This window comes from Ostrea edulis, chromosome 9 (genome assembly GCF_947568905.1).
Source record: "Ostrea edulis chromosome 9, xbOstEdul1.1, whole genome shotgun sequence".
Classification (NCBI taxonomy): domain Eukaryota; kingdom Metazoa; phylum Mollusca; class Bivalvia; order Ostreida; family Ostreidae; genus Ostrea; species Ostrea edulis.
The window spans coordinates 52967753-52988285 of NC_079172.1; the positions used below are offsets into that span (position 1 = coordinate 52967753).

Consider the following 20533-nt stretch of genomic DNA (forward strand, 5'->3'; position numbering starts at 1 on the left):
ATAGATTTCAATTTAGATGGAATACCTAATTCGACTGTGTATATCAAGTTATTGATTTGCGACTTTTCACCCTGACTACGATACTGAGAGACTCTCGCCACTAGTTTTTGGCTGAGAAAGATGAAGAATCTTCTAAAAATCAAACACTTGAGAGTGTTTGCATGTATTCGCTGAAGAGCCAATAAACAGCTTTCCAAGCCAATTAACAAATAACATTCGAGAAACATCCCAATCATTTCGTAGGATGTCGGGAGTAAATGTTTGTTTATTCAACCAGTTGAAAATCTTGTTGCTACTCTGTAATGTATTTATTTGATCGCGATCACAGGTGTTCTTAGTACGTTACCAGAACGGCTGAACTTCTGCATACATGTACATATGTATATTGATATTGCGCAAGTTGCTGGGCTGAAATTATGTAACACATCACATAACAAATCTATATGGATGAAAAATTCAATAAGCATGCGCAAATATATTTTGAGGTTTGAAGCGTTCAGCAGTTTCAATGAAATTCTTTAAAAACATCTATACTTCCTGCGCGTCACGATTGGCAACCGTATGTCTAAGACTAGCCGGTGTAGAGGCAAATCGAAAAATGACCCCCTAGCCGTAGAAAAATTGGATAATTTTGTAGAAAGATGACCCAGGGGTCAGTATTTTGCGTGTCATACCTGAAAAATAATGAACCCCATAGAAAAATGACCCCCTCCCTTTATTAGCAGATTGATTTATTTTGAAGGAGATGATACGGGTTTTCAGGTCATTATTTACCCAGAGTTATCGTTCCTTCTGCTCCTCTTATCCCATATGTATTTTTTTTTCACGGTTAATAAAATAAAAGTAAGAACTAGTTCATTAAATTTGAGGAAAACCCACTGTAGGTTCCATGACCAATTACAACTGGGAAAAACTCGCATATTTCAGGGACGGATCCAGGAAATTTTCAAAAAGGGGTTCTAACATAATTTTTAGTTTTCAAAAGGGGACTTCCATTCTCAAAATGTGTTATTTTTACCTCAGCAACATTTTGTAACGATAGGCAGAGGTACAACCTATAAAACCTCCACACCTCCCTCTGAATCTACCAATGTATTTATGCTATCTATTTACATGTATAGATCTTGTGTAATCAAACACACACATAAAAAAAAGAGAGTGCGTCTAAATACAATACTTCTTGTGTCAAAGAGAGGCGTGAAATCTTCTTAAAACTGATGAATTGACATACATTTTTGCAACTGAAGTCAATAGCTTATTTCATTTACGCATCATTATCGTTTTTCAACAATTTTGAAAAATGAGCCAGTGTTGATAGAGGTACATGTACATATGTATTAGTGAGTATGCGAACGATAACTTTGGGTAGACTATAGCATTTCACTGGATAATTTATGCCTATCAGGGGTGTAGGACAAGGGAATGGGGACACATGCCCCCTCACTTTTGGAAGATGGGGGGGGGGGCACAAGTGGGTTTGTGCCCCCTCACTATTTTAACACAAAATTAACATAGATTGATTAGATGAGAATATACCTCGGTTAAAAAAATACTAAATTCTAATATGCAGGTTCTCAGCACTCAAAGCATTATTTCTTGCATGTACATAACCTTTTCTCTCCGTACTACGTTTTTTTGACCGAGTTACGTTTTAAACCGTCATAAAATTGTTAGTTACAAGAAAAATGTTCTCACGGTGAAAATAGTTATATATCTCATTTATATTAGAAGGGGATCCCCCCATTGCAATGTTCAAAAGTGCAGTATGTCGTACACAGTACAGGGGAGTATGGGAAGGTACAGCCGGGGCACATGCCTCCACATTTTTCAAAGGGGGAGAAGTATGGTTGTGCCCCCCCCCCCCGCCCTCCTTAAGTAAGGCTTTTTTACAATCTGATTAGAATAAGATCCCCGATCCGCTCCTTTGTTTTCATATTGTCTCTACAACATAAAAACAAAGGAGCAGATGGAGGATCTCATTTTCATCAGATTGGGATTGTTAGTTAGTACCCACAAATAAAACAATTTTGAGTCATTACAGTCGGAAGACCCTCCAGAGGCCATGAATCTTGAATTCTTCAAAATTTTCTTCGGGAGACATGAAAATACATGAAACTTGATTAATGAAGTCAGTAGGAAATGGCATACAAGCAAAGTATATAAAGTGTAAAAAAAAAATTAATAAAAAATAAAAAAAAAAGAGAGAGAAGGGAAGTGTACAGTCCCCCCCCCCACCCCCCACGAAATAGGATTTTTGAGTGTCAGAAGGATATCCTACGTGTTTCTTTTTATATTTATATTTATTTTTTTTTTTTTTGCTTGTCAAGTCAAGATTTGTTTAAGGTGGATTTCTTTGGTGCCCCTCACTATTTTTAGCTCAGCTACGCCACTGCCTATTGTGTTAAATTATCAAAACACCCAAAATAAACCGCCGCACTGTCATATCACAGTAAATGCAGTACACCTGCTATCACCGTGTAGAAACGCACTAGAGAGACGATTGCATGTATTTCGATATAACTATGCAGGTATTTACATGTACTCGTAATAACGAATATAACTCGTTGTGACGAGACACTTATTTGGTACGAGTCACTATTTTGTTAAAACAAGTAAATTCTTATTTTTGAACCAAAATTACAATTCCTAATATGTTTTAATCTGGTTACGTTTCATATGTATGATAGATTTACTTATAATATGACAATGTTGGACTGCCTCCCTTAGGCATTACCAGAGAAATAATCCTTAATAAAATTTACAAGGGGGTCATTATTCTACGGGGGTCATTTTTCTAAACGTGAAATTTAAGACTGATTTTATTGAAAAAGACATTTTTTCTACGGGCAAAAGGGGTCATTATTCTACGTCGAATAATGACCGGGGGTCACTTTTCGACGTCGAAAAATGACCCCCGGTCATTATTCTATGGGAGTCAAAATTTGCCTCTACACCGGCAATAAAAAGGTAGACAGGACCGGAATTGCAGGGGTGACAGTTTTGTATGCCTTTATACATCTGTTTTAATGGAAGTCCAATGTACCGATACATGAGAAGGGTATATTACATAAATATACACTGACATTACATAAATGTATGCATTATACCAAGTTTTTGTGAATTGTATATAGCAAAAATTGTTAGAACCATTATTGAACATTCGACCATTTTCTTCTAAATGTAAAGAAGTTTGATAATTCGCGATCGTGTTGTTGAAAGAAAGGAAAATAAATTTATGTTCAGCAATATAGTCAAGAGGGTCATGCCATTTTCAGTTCTGATCAGGTTTCAACTCGCAGCTCCTCGGACCAGTGAGAGACTTCTAAGAGAGTGTCCTAATCAATTTCTATAGCCCTTAATTTTTATACTTATATATCTAGGTCTACAGAATATAGTAAAACACATTAATTGCTATACAAGTCCAATAAGAGTAAAGACACTGATATAATGATTTTCATTAAATCTAGTCCAAATTAAGCTATCTGCCATGTAAACCCATACTCAGTTATTTTATCTTTGTACGGCTAGTACTGAAAGTGTAATACCTAAGTGACAAATCATTACCGTGAAACGCGATTAGATAGCCGATTATTGATGCTACAAGTATAAGCCATACCTTCCATTCATTGCTATCTTCTGCCTCTACCACAAGTCATCACCGATAAAACCATACCGACTGTGCGGCGAGGAAAATGATACGGACTAGTGCAGCGAACCGCATCCGCTTCTGTCTGTTGCTCACAATAGGTGATGTTATTACAATTCTGTCTCGGATGTTGAGTTACCTCATTACTAGATACGCTGCAACAGAAAGAAAAACATCATTGTTTGTTTAAAAAAAAAAAAAAAGCATGGATCCAAAGGGAAGGTAAAATCACGTTTCTCCCTGAAGCTTCTTAGTGTGTTAATGTAGTAACACGTAAAATACCTACATCGTATGAATAGTCGGTGTCTTTTCGATCGCATTAGTCAGGTACGTCTACATCCGAAATATCCCCACAAAATTGCATTAATATAATATCTCAAATAATCTCACGGAATCGTATTAGTTAACATGGTTAAATACGTCTAAAATCCAAATAACCTCATAGAATCGCAATAGTCGAATACGTGTAGGCCTAATACCCCCCCCCCCCCCCCCCCCCCCCCCCCAACTCACGGGATCGCATCAGTTAAGTACATTATCCCAAATAACATCACAGAATCGCAATACGTGTAATATCCCAAATAAACTCACACAATCGCATTAGTTAAATACATCTAATATCCCGGGTACCTGTAAAATGCGAAACGAAACGAAACCTACCGAAACGAAACAGATTGTAGAACCGAACTGTTCAATCATGATAATAAAAAAAAAAAGGTATCTCAGGTCCCTGTGAAAGTTATCGCATATAAATGAAATTCTCTTCCCTGTTGATGTGGTCTCTCGGGTTGACTGATACATTTTTAAGTGGTCCATATCAGTTAGCACCAAATATTGTTTGAAGAAGCTGGTGTCTGAGAAAGTTGAAAGCTCTTATTTTATCTTTAACTGCTGAGGTGCGAGTACTTTCAATAATGGAAAAAAAATAGTATACCATATTATATGAATGCAATTCGGTAAGATATATATACATGTATTATCAAAAATTATTATTGATGTGCAGTACGTCTAAAGATAACTCTATATATTTGGGGTGTTGCTAAAACGGGGAATTGAAAATGGGACGGAAAACGGAAAATATATCATGCAATAATATCAGGAAGTCAGCATTTTATAAAATCAAAAGGTTTACAAGTATGAACAAGGGAAGCAGAAATCACTAAGAGAACGGGAAGACATACTCAGAATCCTCTATACTTCAATTCAATTCGACATTTCGATATATCGATGACGTTTTGTCTATTAACAATGATAACTTTCATTCATATGTCGATTTGATATATCCCTGTGAGCTCGAAATAAAGGACACCACAGAGTCGTCCACTTTTGCTTAATACGTAGATATTTTATTGAAAGTAGACATTAACGGCAAACTGACAACTCAACTGTATGACAAACGGGATGATTTCAGCTTCTCCATCGTTAACTCTCCATATTTATGTAGCAATAGTCCATTATCACCTGCATATGGTGTTTATATATCTCAACTGATTCGATATGCAAGAGCTTGTTCTGCGTATAGTCAGTCTTTAAATCGAGGCAAGCTACTGACAAACAAGTTGATGGTACAGGGGTTTCAACAGTCTCGATTGAAGTCAGCATTTCGCAAATTCTATGGTCGTTATAACGATCTAGTTCGTCAATACAACATATCATTGGGTCAATTGCTGTCTGACGTGTTTCATACCGATTGTTAAGCCGTTTTTGGAACACTGATTTTGACTGCGGATAACTCCGTTTACCTGATCAGGATATGGGGCTCACGGCGGATGTGACCGGTCGACAGGGGACGCTTACTCCTCCTAGACACCTGATCCCACCTCTGGAGTGTCCAGGGGTTCGTGTTTGCCCAACTATCTATTTTGTATTGCTTGTAGGAGTTATGAGATTGATCAATGTTCGTTATCTTCATCTTTCACGATAAGGATGAAAGCATACCACGTGTTTGCGTTTTTTGTTTGATTCTCGAATCTCGATCGAAAGAACCTTCGACGCCATCTTGTTGTTTTCAAATGAGTTCTTGTGCTGTGATTTCAGCGTTGACATAACCGATTTATATCGACAACACCATCGGGTCCTAACGTGCTCGGTCCTGGTATTTAAAAATTGTTGTGTAGCTTGTGAAGTCAGGGGGATACTCCTCGTGTCGTCTGTTTGTTTGTCCATCTGTCTGCCAGTCATACACTGTAGTAGTGATTGATCATGAATGGGAGCTTTTGCTTTCAATAGATTCCTCTTGAGATATCACGCGATTGTGAACTACTTGCGTATGGTAAGGATTCTACAGTATACTAAAGAGTAGCGAAGAACATCACCCACCCAAGCACTCCCCCGGCTGTCCACACTTACTGCAGTGAAGTACTCCCCCGGCTGTCCACACATACTGCAGTGATGTAACACCTATATACACTTACTGCAGTGAAGTACTGCCCCGGATGTCTACACTTACTACAGTGAAGTATTCCCCCGGACGTCCACACTTACTGCAGTGAAGTACTGCCCCGGCTGTCCACACATACTGCAGTGATGTAACAACCCCCCCCCCCCCCCGGCTGTCCACAGTTATTGCAGTGATGTAACCCCCCCCCCCCCCCCCGGCTGTCCACACTTACTGCAGTAATGTAACAACAATTCCCCCTCCCGACTGTCCACACTTAGTGCAGTGAAGTACTCCTTGGTTATCCACAGTTACTGCAGTGATGTCCCCCCCCCCCCCCCCCCCCCTCAGCTGTCCACACTTACTGCAATAATGTAACACACACTTACTGCAATAATGTAACACCCCCCTCCCGACTGTCCACACTTACTGTAGTGAAGTACTCCCCCGGCTGTCCACACTTACTGTAGTGAAGTACTCCCCCGGCTGTCCACACTTACTGCAGTGATGTACCCCCACTCCACCCCCGGCTGTCCATAATTAATGCAGTGATATATTCGATGTTTAACTGTTATGCAAATTATCCTGGTTTCCATTGTAGTTGTTATTATTATTCTTTATTGCTGAAGACATACGTCTTATGGCATACATGTTTACAAAAATAATAAAGAAGTTAACAATTGTATAGGTAATCACCACTACATACCCAACAAACTAGACGGTGATTTCGTATACCTGTATGGATAATTGCAGTCGTTCTTCCGTATGATGCGTCGTTATTGAACGCCGAACTAGGTGTTTACTTGTGTCTTCTATCACAACGGAAAGCAATTAGGCCATACTTTGATAATGAAGGGCTTGCTTCGCGTAATTTCAGGAAGAGTTCCACGATCATTACTTTAAAACATTGGATCTTACATTCCGGATGACGTTTATTTTCTTAATGTGAAGAAATCGATAAATTCTGTCAAATTGCAGTGCTGCATATCAAATTATGATATCCAACTTGACCGATTAATACTGGGATTTTCAGATTTTCAACTAGACGCGAGTTTCAAAGTTATTGATCAATAAATGAAAAACATCTATTTTGAACAAGTTGATTAAGGTCAATAACGGTAAAGAATATACTTAGTAATATGAAAAAGAATATACGCTCTCAGTCTTTGGTGATATTTCATCAAATAGTCTGAATTTTTATTTGTTTCAAATTATTTATGATTCTTTGTTGAAAGAATTACACAACTATTGTCAGCTAGATATTTACGAATTTTTCACCAAAGATAGAAATGATCTGGCATTACATGTACATGTAAGTGAGCTTGGAGTAGACCTGACGGTCCATTGAAAGATGTAAAACAAAGGTTAGGTTGAAATTAGCTCAGTATTGTAACAGGCTGGCCTCTAGTAATCGTCATCACGTACAATCACAACTTCTTTATAGATCAAATGTTTATTTTCTTCACATCAACAATGCATAAAGATACACAAAACTGCGTTGGTCCATCATTAAACAATGTCACCTGGGAATCACAACCCGTATATAATTATAACCTTTCACAGGGTCTTATGAGTGGTGGGAGATAGCTCAAGGTTTCAGAAGAATGAGAATAGCATTGTACAGTAGAGGGGAATATAAGGGGAATAACTCTGGCAAAGAGAATCTACATATAGGATACTTGCTGTCAGGAATTATTACTATAATAATAATAATGTTCAATAACTTTGGATTGTCAGGAATTAAATTGTAAGAAAATAAGATGTCAGGATTTTACTTGTCAGGAATTTATTTGTCAGGATTTCGATTGTCAGGATTTTACTTGTCAGGAATTTATTTGTCAGGATTTCAATTGTCAAGTAATTATAATTTATCCAAACATTAAAAAGGAAAGAAGTATTGAAAACTTTCTTTATAATGATTATGATCTCTTGTTAACAAACTCATTTTTGTACCTAAATTTCTCTCAAATTTTGTCCTGACACTGATGTGCTTGAGACAGCTATCTAACTAAAATGAGCTTCTTCCTCCCTTATATAGTTTCAGCAGCTAGGAATTAGCCAATCAAATTACTCAATTTTCCTGACAATTCCTGACAGAAAAACTTATCTTAAATCATGCAATAAACACTGTCTTCTTTATACAAAAATGATATGCAAGTAAAATTAATTGATTCAATAAAAATAATTGAATAACTTGCCTAGTTAATTGATTCAAATAGATGCTGAATTCACTGCACTATATTTTGTGACTTCACTACTAACAAGGAAGAAAATGTATCCTTGGGCATGCACAAAATAGTTCCAAATTATGTAACAATAAAATGGGACTGTAATGATAACAACAATTAAAGACTGAATCATATTGACTAAATCTTATCATCTATGTGAATTCTAAATGAAACAACAACACATAGTAGCCATAAGGTAAGTTTGTATCACTTTGAATTAACGCGCCAACTTCACTGTTGATGATGTCATACAATGGCAGCCTCTATGTACTTAACTCTGTGTGCACCTAAGATAAACATGTGTAGGATATATTAATTAAACATAGGATATAGACCAAACAATCTAAGGGATATTTCACACAGGTAAGTGTACTAATTAATAGTGATTGATTGTGAACTGTAGGATGCATTTCATTCATAGAAAACATGTGGAGAATAAAATACAGCTGGACCTCATGTTTATATACAACAATAAAAAAAACCAATCTCTGAACCAACGCAGTCAAAGAACAATAATAAACCATGACAATTCAACAATGGCATTATAGCTTTCCACTATATACAGTAAATGTACAGTTTTCCCTTTAAATTGGAATTTCACATTCTGTTGTGCAACTATAGATCTAATGCACAAAATATGTATCTAAAGGCCACCCCCCTTCCCAAACACAGAAGAAAATTTGTTAAGAAAGACCTGTCTATTACAGTATTGAAGGATGCCTACCGGTAGCATGTACGCTGTCTGAACGCGTTTTACAATGTCGTATTGATTGAAAGATTCAAACCGCAGACATACTTACTTACTTACTGGATACTGTTAGTGATTGTTATCACATCAGTGCCGCTATGGTATCCCTCCATGTCACACGGTCTTTAGCTGTATTTTCGGCTTCCTGATATGTTAGGCCCGCAGTTGTAAAGTTTCTTGCCAGCGTGTCTCGCCATCTCTGCCGTTGTCGTCTTTGTTTCGTCTGCCTCCGACCGATGTAGGGTCCCATTCGTACATTCGTTTAGGGAATCTTTCGTCTCCCATCCTCGACATGTGACCAAACCATCTCAGCCGATTCCTCATGAGTAGTGTTGAGGCATATGGTTGATCTGTGAGCTCTCGAATGTCACTGTTACGCCTTCGTTCCACCATTTGGTCTTCAGAATAATTCTAAGGCATCTGGAATCGAAGGCGTCTAGTCGTTGCTCATGTTTCCTGGGTGGCCCATGTCTCAGATGCATACAGCAATGTTGGAATGATAACTGCTCTATATATTCTCATTTTTAGTTTGAGGCTGATCTTTGCTCTCCAAGTGTTGCGCAAGTTCTTAAAAGCATTGGCGGCTTTTCCTATACGAATGTTCAGCTCAGTATCGATGGAATTAATTGGTGTTACAGTTGAGCCTAGGTAGTTAAACTTCTCAACTTTATCAATAGTAGACTCTCCATCTTTCACGCATGCCGATGTTTCACCTATTGGCATAACCTTGGTTTTCTCTGCAGAAACTACAAGGCCAACCTCTTCTCCTGCTCTCCTAAGTCTTGCCAGTGCTGCTGTTGATTTTACTTCATCTGGTTCTATCAGAGCCAAATCATCAGCAAAGTCGAGGTCTGATAGTTTCCAACCGTCCTCGGTTCCCCTGAGTGTACGAACACGCTTCTTCATCTGCAATCCAGGACTGTCATAGGACTTTCTTAATACCCAGTCTATGAGAATGCCAAACAGTAGGGGAGACCAAACACAACCTTGCCTCACCCCAGTCTCGACAAAAAACCAGTCGGAAAATTCGCCTCCTACTTTCACTCTAGCCTGAGATTCATTATAGGTGTTTCTGATAATGCTTATGTTGTCTGGGATGCCGTATTCTTTCATTATTCTCCATAAGGATGGTCTATGTACGTAGGTGTGGTTAAGTGTACAGTGTGGTTAAGTGTACATGAGAGTGTGCACAGGATGATGTGATGCGTCTAGGTGGTAGTCTAATGTAGCATAGTGAGTGCTTGCACTGCTTACTCCCAGCTGCTGCTGCTGTATAGCCCTTCTGGGCGAAAAGGGGGCAAATTGCATAAGTCCCCCCTGACAGTATATAGCCTCTCCATCACCAAGATCCTAACTGTACCTCTACGTGGTACCACACATCCACTGTCGCCTCACAGTTCCAGGCTGAACAGTTGGGGATCTCGGAGGAGCTTGGCCCCCAGAAGTGCGATGTGCAGGCCCATCGGCGGATGGATATGCCCTGACGTCCACCAACCAATCCCCAGTTATGGGTTAAATAACTGGACAGGAAGAGTTCATAAGCTTTGGTTAGCAGTCCTCCTAGGAGAAAGTCACTCCAAAATCAAACTAGGACAGATGGGGTTCTATAGCCATAGCTATAGCAGACATACAATAAACCTAAAATAAAATAAAAGAGAAAACATGAGGAGAACCTTTGTCTTTGAATAAGAACAATTCATTAAAGTACATGTATTTGAACATTCAAAACACGTATTTCTTGTTCTATAAGATTCTCTGCAGTAGTCTATTACTACACGTATTTCCTGTTCTATAAGATTAGTCATTCTCTGTAGTAGTCTATTACTACACGTATTTCCTGTTCTATAAGATTAGTCATTCTCTGTAGTAGTCTATTACTACACGTATTTCCTGTTCTATAAGATTAGTCATTCTCTGTAGTAGTCTATTACTACACGTATTTCCTGTTCTATAAGATTTGTCATTATCTATAGTAGTCAATTACTACACGTATTTCCTGTTCTATAAGATTAGTCATTCCCTGTAGTCTATTACTACACGTATTTCCTGTTCTATAAGATTAGTCATTCTCTGTACTCTATTACTACACGTATTTCCTGTTCTATAAGATTAGTCATTCTCTGTACTCTATTACTACACGTATTTCTTGTTCTATAAGATAAGTCATTCTCTGTAGTCTATTACTACACGTATTTCTTGTTCTATAAGATTAGTCATTCTCTGTAGTAGTTTATTACTACACGTATTTCCTGTTCTATAAGATTAGTCATTCTCTGTAGTAGTTTATTACTACACGTATTTCTTGTTCTATAAGATAAGTCATTCTCTGTAGCCTATTACTACACGTATTTCTTGTTCTATAAGATAAGTCATTCTCTGTAGTTTATTACTACACGTATTTCCTGTTTTATAAGATTAAACATTCTCTGTAGTAGTCTATTACTACACGTATTTCCTGTTCTATAAGATTAGTCATTCTCTGTACTCTATTACTACACGTATTTCTTGTTCTATAAGATTAGTCATTCTCTGTAGTAGTCTATTACTACACGTATTTCCTGTTCTATAAGATTAGTCATTCCCTGTAGTCTATTACTACACGTATTTCCTGTTCTATAAGATTAGTCATTCTCTGTACTCTATTACTACACGTATTTCCTGTTCTATAAGATTAGTCATTCTCTGTAGTTTATTACTACACGTATTTCCTGTTCTATAAGATTAGTCATTCTCTGTAGTAGTCTATTACTACACGTATTTCTTGTTCTATAAGATCAGTCATTCTCTGTAGTAGTCTATTACTACACGTATTTAGATAAGTCATTCTCTGTAGTTTATTACTACACGTATTTCTTGTTCTATAATATTAGTCATTCTCTGTAGTAGTCTATTACTACACGTATTTCCTGTTCTATAAGATTAGTCATTCTCTGTAGTAGTCTATTACTACACGTATTTCCTGTTCTATAAGATTAGTCATTTTCTGTAGTCTATTACTACACGTATTTCCTGTTCTATAAGATAAGTCATTCTCTGTAGTCTATTACTACACGTATTTCCTGTTCTATAAGATTAGTCATTCTCTGTAGTAGTCTATTACTACACGTATTTCCTGTTCTATAAGATTAGTCATTCTCTGTAGTCTGTTACTACACGTATTTCCTGTTCTATAAGATTAGTCATTCTCTGTACTCTATTACTACACGTATTTCCTGTTCTATAAGATTAGTCATTCTCTGTAGTAGTCTATTACTACACGTATTTCCTGTTCTATAAGATTAGTCATTCTCTGTAGTCTATTACTACACGTATTTCTTGTTCTATAAGATAAGTCATTCTCTGCAGTCTATTACTACACGTATTTCTTGTTCTATAAGATTAGTCATTCTCTGTAGTTTATTACTACACGTATTTCTTGTTCTATAAGATAAGTCATTCTCTGTAGTAGTTTATTACTACACGTATTTCCTATTCTATAAGATTAGTCATTCTCTGTAGTCTATTACTACACGTATTTCCTGTTCTATAAGATTAGTCATTCTCTGTAGTAGTCTATTACTACACGTATTTCTTGTTCTATAAGATTAGTCATTCTCTGTAGTAGTCTATTACCACACGTATTTCCTGTTCTATAAGATTAGTCATTCTCTGTAGTTGTCTATTACTACACGTATTTTTTGTTCTATAAGATTAAACATTCTCTGTAGTAGTCTATTACTACGCGTATTTCCTGTTCTATAAGATTAGTCATTCTCTGTAGTCTATTACTACACGTATTTCTTGTTCTATAAGATTAGTCATTCTCTGTAGTAGTCTATTACTACACGTATTTCCTGTTCTATAAGATAAGTCATTCTCTGTAGTAGTCTATTACTACACGTATTTCCTGTTCTATAAGATTAGTCATTCTCTGTAGTCTATTACTACACGTATTTCTTGTTCTATAAGATTAGTCATTCTCTGTAGTCTATTACTACACGTATTTCCTGTTCTATAAGATTAGTCATTCTCTGTAGTTTATTACTACACGTATTTCCTGTTCTATAAGATTAGTCATTCTCTGTAGTAGTCTATTACTACACGTATTTCCTGTTCTATAAGATTAGTCATTCTCTGTAGTTTATTACTACACGTATTTCCTGTTCTATAAGATTAGTCATTCTCTGTAGTAGTCTATTACTACACGTATTTCTTGTTCTATAAGATTAGTCATTCTTTGTAGTAGTCTATTACTACACGTATTTCCTTTTCTATCATGATAGTCTTTCTGTGATGTCACATTTTCCCTATTCGCGGAGTGTGAGAATTCCTGACTATGTAATACGATAAAATTAGAATTTATTATACATGACCGCCATATTTTTTTTTTATAAAAAGAATTGGTTTGATAAATGTGCTAGTGAGTTAGAGGTAGCATCTGGTATGAAAAATCAAAGGAAGGTATTTCAGATTGTGAAAAAGATGAATGGGAAATCAACACCACAGTCCATGTCTGTAAAAAGCAAGGAAGGAAGCATACTGACTGACAAAGATCAAGTGAAAGACAGATGGAGAGAACACTTCTGTGAGCTGCTAAACAGAACAGTCCCAGCACGAAGGTATCATCCAAGTCAACAGCTATGGGAAGAACTAGATATAGATACAAGTGAACCATCAGAGGAGGAAGTAGAAAAGGCAATCAACAAACTGAAGAACAAGTCAGCTGGTACAGACAGTGTTACAGCAGAACTGATAAAATATGGAGGTCAACCCGCCAGAGGCAGGTTCCATTCACTCTTGCTTAAGATCTGGCAAGAAGAGCAGGTACCTCTAGACTTGAAAAAGAGTTAACTTAGTATTCTCTTTAAAAAAGGTGACATCAAAGACTGCAAGAACTACAGGGTCATTGCACTATTGTCTGTGACAGGAAAAGCCTTCGCCTGGATTGCATTAAACAGGATAAAAGATGATGTTGATAAAAGACTACGAGAGAATCAAGCAGGATTTAGGAGATCGAGAGGATGTATCGACCAAATATTTTGTCTGAGAATACTGATCGAAAAATGCCTTGAATTTCAAATACAAGCAGTCGCCACTTTTGTTGACTTTAAAGCAGCTTTTAACAACGTACATAGACCATCCTTATGGAGAATATTGAAAGAATATGGCATCCCAAATAAGATCATAAGCATTACCAGAAACACCTACAATGGATCTCAGGCTAGAGTGAAAGTAGGAGGCGAATTTCCCGACTGGTTTTTTGTCGAGACTGGGGTGAGGCAAGGTTGTGTTTGGTCTCCTCTACTGTTTGGCATTCTCATAGACTGGGTATGAAGAAAGTCCTGTGACAGTCATGGATTGCAGATGAAGAGGCGTGTTCGTACACTCAGGGGAATCGAGGACGGTTGGAAACTATCAGACCTCGACTTTGCTGATGATGTGGCTTTAATAGAACCAGACGAGGAAAAGTCAATAGCAGCACTGGCAAGACTCAGGAGAGCAGGAGAAGAGGTTGGCCTTGTAGTTTCTGCAGAGAAAACAAAGGTTATGCCAATAGGTGAAACATCGGCATGCGTGAAAGATGGAGAGTCTACCATTAATAAAGTTAAGACGTTTAACTACCTAGGCTCAACTGTAACACCAATTAATTCCATCGATACTGAGCTGAACATTCGTATAGGAAAAGCTGCCAACACTTGGAGAGCAAATATCAGCCTCAAAACAAAAATGAGAATATATAGAGCAGTTATCATTCCAACATTGCTGTATGCATCTGAGACATGGGCCACAACCAGGAATCATGAGCAACGACTAGAAGCCTTCGATTCCAGATGTCTTAGAATTATTCTGAAGACCAAATGGTGGTTCCCAAGGCGTAACAGTGACATTCGAGAGCTCACAGATCAACCCTATGCCTCAACACTACTCATGAGGAATCGGCTGAGATGGTTTGGTCACATGTCGAGGATGGGAGACGAAAGAATTCCCTAAACAAATGTACGAGTGGGACCCTACATCGGTCGGAGGCAGACGAAAACAAGGACGACAACGGCAGAGATGTCGAGACACGCTGGCAAGAAACTTTACAACTGCGGGTCTAACATATCAGGAAGCCTAAAATACAGCTAAAGACCGTATGACATGGAGGGATACCATAGCGGCACTGATGTGATAACAATCACTAACAGTATCCAGTGAGTGAGTGCTATTTTTTAAAAACTATATTTGAATGAATATACAAGTGATGCATGTCTATATACTATGGTGCTGCATGCACTTCTTTTTTCCTTTGCCTTTGAACCAGAGAACTATACATATATACATGTATGTATACTTATCATATATCATGTTAACACATCAACCATTTCTTGTAAACTACTGCAAAAATCAAATCAAGAATTAAATGTATTCACGAACACGGATACAATGATCTAATTGAAGATAGAATATGCCTCTCTAAACCGATTTCAAAATTATAAGAGAGAATCTGATTTTGTTATCCTTATAGATTTATGAAATTTTTTTCCCGCAGATGAAATTAAATTTCATTAGAGGAGAAAGATAAATCCCCAGACATACCAGGCTTGGAGGTTATAAAACTTTTTTTTTGCGCACGTTTTCATACTCAAACTCGAACTCCGTGCTCTAAATCGTACTCATAATGAAAACTCGAACTCCATGGCCGTCCTAAAAATCGTATTCATACACAAAAGTGAAGGTTATAAAACTTTTATGAAATCATTTTCATACTCAAATGGAGTACATGCTCAAGAGTTTTCGAGTATGCTTCTGAGCTTGCTCAGATTTGTACTAAAAACAAAAATGGTTGAGTTTGAGAATGAGTATATACGGTAAAAGTTTTATAACCCCAAGGCCTGTTTACGGTACAAGAAAGGCACGACGATGGTTCTGTTACAATGTTATTTACCAATTGAAAACAAACCAATTTCATGATGGAAAATAGAACCTGATCAATTTGTACAACACAGATACTGTGTGATCAACAGAACGATGTAATATAATGATTGATTTTACAACCCAGAACAATGTAGATGAATTTCCTCTCATTGTATAACCCGTTAAGTCAGGCGAACTGAAAATATCCGACAAATCATAATCGGAAAGGGCTTCAGAACATGATAGATATTGATGAAATGTAATTGTGCTCTAGAGAGAGCAATACGAGATGTATTGTTTGAAGTGGAATATCAAATCGTAGTGATCAAATGTGGAATTGCTAACTTGGAGATTTTCAGTTTCGTTGGAATGCCATTTCGTATGTATGGTTGCAGTGAATAGAAACAATATTAAAATTGTGTATTTCTTATAGGCTTTAGTCGAACGAAATCGGTAAAATTTTATGTACAGCGAAATGTAACGATTTCAAAGCACTTGAACAGTGTTGAAGTCTATGTTGTTACAAATTGATGTATGTCCTAACGATCATCAGATTCACTAAATATCGTTTTGTAGAGGAAATTTCCCCTGTCCAATTCATGCATTATCTAGGCTTCTCCTTGGTGCGTTATCTAAGCTTCTCCTTGGTGTGTTATGTAGGTTTCATGTTGACCTTGAATGAAGAGCAAGGGTTAAGGATCTGATCGTAAACAATGTTAATGATTTTCATCCAAAGCCCGTGGTAGAAAGGCTGTATGTAGATTTTGTATGGATACCACTTTCGATAAATCTTAAAATAAGAGTTGCTGATGTTCGACCATTAATTATCCTTTCTCAATTCATTGCGAGAAGGGATGTAGTAACGGGACCGTTCCTGAGAGAGAGAGAGAGAGAGAGAGAGAGAGAGAGAGAGATTGTAGACACTCTATATACAGGCCGAATGTTCTGTTCGATTAGATACTTCACATGTATCAAGAGAAGAACCGTATTCATTTGGGATCAAAAGGTTAAGGTCACTGATTGCATGAGGGGATATGCATAGGTTAGGCAAGCAAAATAATAGATTACGTTTATAAACATTTTGTAAACAATATTATTTTCAAAAAGCAAATGATACAAGTACTGTGGGTGAATTTAGTTTCGTGGAGTCCAATTGTGGAAGGTAAATCATTTCGTGGATCGGGTGATTAGGGAAGTTTCTGGTATTATAATTACCACATTCGTTAGGATTTCAAATTCAGGGATGAGTTATTATGCATAAAAAGTCCTCAATAACTGATCCCACATTTATATATGTATATACATCACTATTATACTGGTATAATTTCACTATTATTTAAACAATAAAATTACGCGGGTTATGCAATTTTTCTGCAATGATTACTACCTTCACCAACCAATAAAACAACAAAGAAAAAGTTCTCTGAAGAGTTCAACTCTTTCACACATTCAAGGATGGCAACCCTAACCTCTACGAGTAAAATCTTACTTGACTTGACATTGAATTACAGGATAAAGAAAATACGTAGTAATTGTTTTGAAATGTACGTGATATTTTGGCTCCGATGGAAAATGTGTTGAGAGCTTGGCAAGCCTCGGTATTTATCACAATTTTTTTTACCCTTACACGTATATTTGATGATAGTACTAACCATGTATTTTACATCTCTAAGGACTGAATTTAACAGCATAGCATGCTTTTTGGATTTTAACATAACGTGATGCAAATTACGCTAAAAAATGTATCAAATCAAATACACCGAAAAGTTTCAATAACAACCATATTTTGAGTACATGCACAGGTTTCTGAGCAGAGCTCGAAATTCAAAGTAGGTAGATTTTCCTTAAAGAGGTTCACACCTGAGATTTGGAGTAATATCTCAATTTTTTGGGGAAGTGTATTTTTGATTTTTACATTGAAGGAAAATTAGGAAATCAAAAAGAAAAACTGGGAACGCAACGCACAAACTCCTACACATGCAAACATTACGAAAAGAGACAATTGAGCTACAGTGTTATACACATGACCTTTTTTGCACTTAATATTTTACCTGATCAGGATATGGGGCTCACGTCGGGTGTGACCGGTCAACAGGGAATGCTTACTCCTCCTAGGCACCTGATCCCACCTCTGGTGTGTCTAGGGGTCCGTGTTTGCCCAACTATCTATTTTGTATTGCTTGTAGGAGTTATGAGATTGATCCCTGTTCGTTATCTTCACCTTGCATTAAATTAGACTGTTGATGTCAACACAACATAAGCAACACAAATCAATCACTACATGAAATAGATACATAATCATGTTTTCTAACACTATAGATAACAAAAAAGTTTAATACTAGTAATGGAAATGATAATGAACCTTTTGCCTTTGATATACGAAAAAAATCATGATATCAAATTTGATAGTTTAAAATGACATATTATGAGTAATATCAATTTCTAAAATTTCACATAATTTTAAAAGTCTGGTCTTAAACTTTAAAATGGAACTAAAAAAAGTGGGTTTGGAGATCAAATTTTGAATTATTGGAGAAATTACTTAATTTTTATACAAAATTTCAAGTAAGTAAATGTAAACTTTTTTAAGAATCGTTGTTCTGTTTGGAAAAAATATATTAACTAGATTGATAGATTACAACATTTGAACTAGTTCCAAGTCTCAACTACTTGTATCATAAATTATAAAACTGAAATACATGTATAGGAGTATAAAAATAGAAGATATATTGGATGAAGCAGAAACTGTAATATCATGCAGATTTAGAACTTTTTGATTAATCAATCCTTCCGCCACAAAACCTAGTTCCTACCAAATCATTTCAAAATTTGAATTGACGCAAAATTTTTTCAACTGGATAGGATTCAGAAATTGATGTCTAATATGTTTGCACCAATGGGATCAATATTGAACCTGTAAATACTTATCCTGCGCAGCTGTGCTCCAAAGCTCAGGAGTTAACCTTCTTAAATATCGGTGGCTCATTACACAAACATTTTACTTAATGCCTCGTTAAAACACCTCATATAAAGTATGAAAGAATGATACGAGCTCTCAGTTATCTTAAATGAATGTTTTGAGATGTTTTTTTGGAATGATTAAAAAGGTGTTTTGTTTGCGAATAAGGGATTTTAAGAGTCTAACATTTGCTGTTATTTAATAAATCCAATGAATATCGAGAGAAAAAACATGTCCAACAGACTCAGATAGACGTTCTAATTTTTTTTTTAAAATAAAGATATATTTATGAAAATTAAAAACTTTATTTGTTGATATTAAATATACGGCTGAAATCTTCAAATTCAATGCAATTTAGAGAAATGATACATCGTGCAAATGTATTTTGAAAAGAAATTAAATCGAAATGGTCAAAATTTTGAAATATTGCGACTTTTGAAATTTCTCACTTTATAACTTGTTCATTACACTATTTATTTACTATACCTCTAGCGGGAATATAGAGGTTTTTCTCTTTCTCTCTCATGTCACCCAAAAAAGAATGAACCACACATACAGCGCAAGTTGAAATCAACGACGCACGACAAATGTGTCACAACTCGTCTATGATATTTATTGCTCATTTCAAGATTAACTTTTGTTCGTCTGCTTTTTATCAAATCTTGTATTCTGAAAATGAGGTCTAAAAAGTTAAAAGAAAAAGACAAATCATCATATATGGAATGATTTAAAACACGGTATATATTCTGTAATTAACATAAATGCGCTTTCATTTTGAAACTCTAAGCAACAATAATTGGTTCAATTCCTTTGACGCGATACGAGAAGATAGGCAAGAAAAATATATGTTCCTTCGTAAGATATTGATACAATGTTCTAATGTATATTATAATGGCGTTATACAATAACTTATGTTATTGTATACTTTCAATTTCATCTCTTCTTTTTTCTTTAAAAGTTTGCGGGCATATATCACAAGATATATATGCCCGGAAACATTCCGGCCCGCAAACATTACGTCACAATCAATACACTACGCCATTAATTTCAAATTGTTCGTGTTTTTCATCTTTCACTCAGTTAAACCAATAAAGAAATTGTTAAAAATAAAATTATTGTTGGTTTCTAAATGAAATTGAAAGTATATAATAAAAAGGTTATAGACTTTGTATGGGAAAATATGACGACCTCGTTTTTTGTCGCGAACGGACCTCGCAAGCTCGCTCCGTCTACGCGCAAGCTTGGTCCGTCTACGCGCCAAAAAGCTCGGTCGTCATATTTTCCCATACAAAGACTATAACCTATAATAATGTAAATCATTTGATTTCATGGCATATGAGAGGAGGTTGAATTTTAACTAATGGCTTCGGTTGGCATATCTGTATGTACACTTTTGGGGGCGGGGTTTGCATAATATTATCCTGCACGCTTTCTGAACGGTACGGTTCGTTTCTTGAACGGTACGGTACGCTTCTTGAACGGTACGGTTCGTTTTTTGCACGGTACGGTACGTTTCTTGAACGGTACGGTTCGCATGCATCGCGCGCGCCTTATTCGCACGTGGTCGGAAAGAAAACAAAGATGTCGATCGAAAGTAACTGTAGTGTGTAGGTATTGGTTATTGTGCTAGATCATGTGTATATGTGCATATATCCGCGTGGAACAATAGCACGTGTTATGCTAATGACAGTCACGTGGT

The 20533-nt window shown here is 36.6% G+C and overlaps 2 protein-coding genes across 4 annotated transcripts in view; one reads left to right on the forward strand and one right to left on the reverse strand.

The window, feature by feature from the left end:
• Window positions 1–3758, reverse strand: part of LOC125658049 (sodium/hydrogen exchanger 4-like) — a 44418-nt gene extending 40660 nt beyond the window's left edge. For 2 of the 3 annotated variants that reach the window (XM_056149562.1, XM_048889097.2), the window contains exon 1: window positions 3617–3758. The gene's annotated coding sequence lies outside the window, so the exon portion shown is untranslated. The remainder of the gene's footprint in view (window positions 1–3616) is intronic. The other variant, XM_048889096.2, reaches the window with a different exon arrangement.
• A 9702-nt stretch (window positions 3759–13460) lies between these two features.
• LOC130050564 (uncharacterized) lies at window positions 13461–14969 on the forward strand. Its single transcript, XM_056150788.1, has 2 exons — window positions 13461–13802; window positions 14343–14969. Exons 1-2 carry the CDS (start codon window positions 13461–13463, stop codon window positions 14967–14969), a joined length of 969 nt encoding a protein of 322 aa, XP_056006763.1.
• The last annotated feature ends 5564 nt before the right edge of the window (window positions 14970–20533 follow it).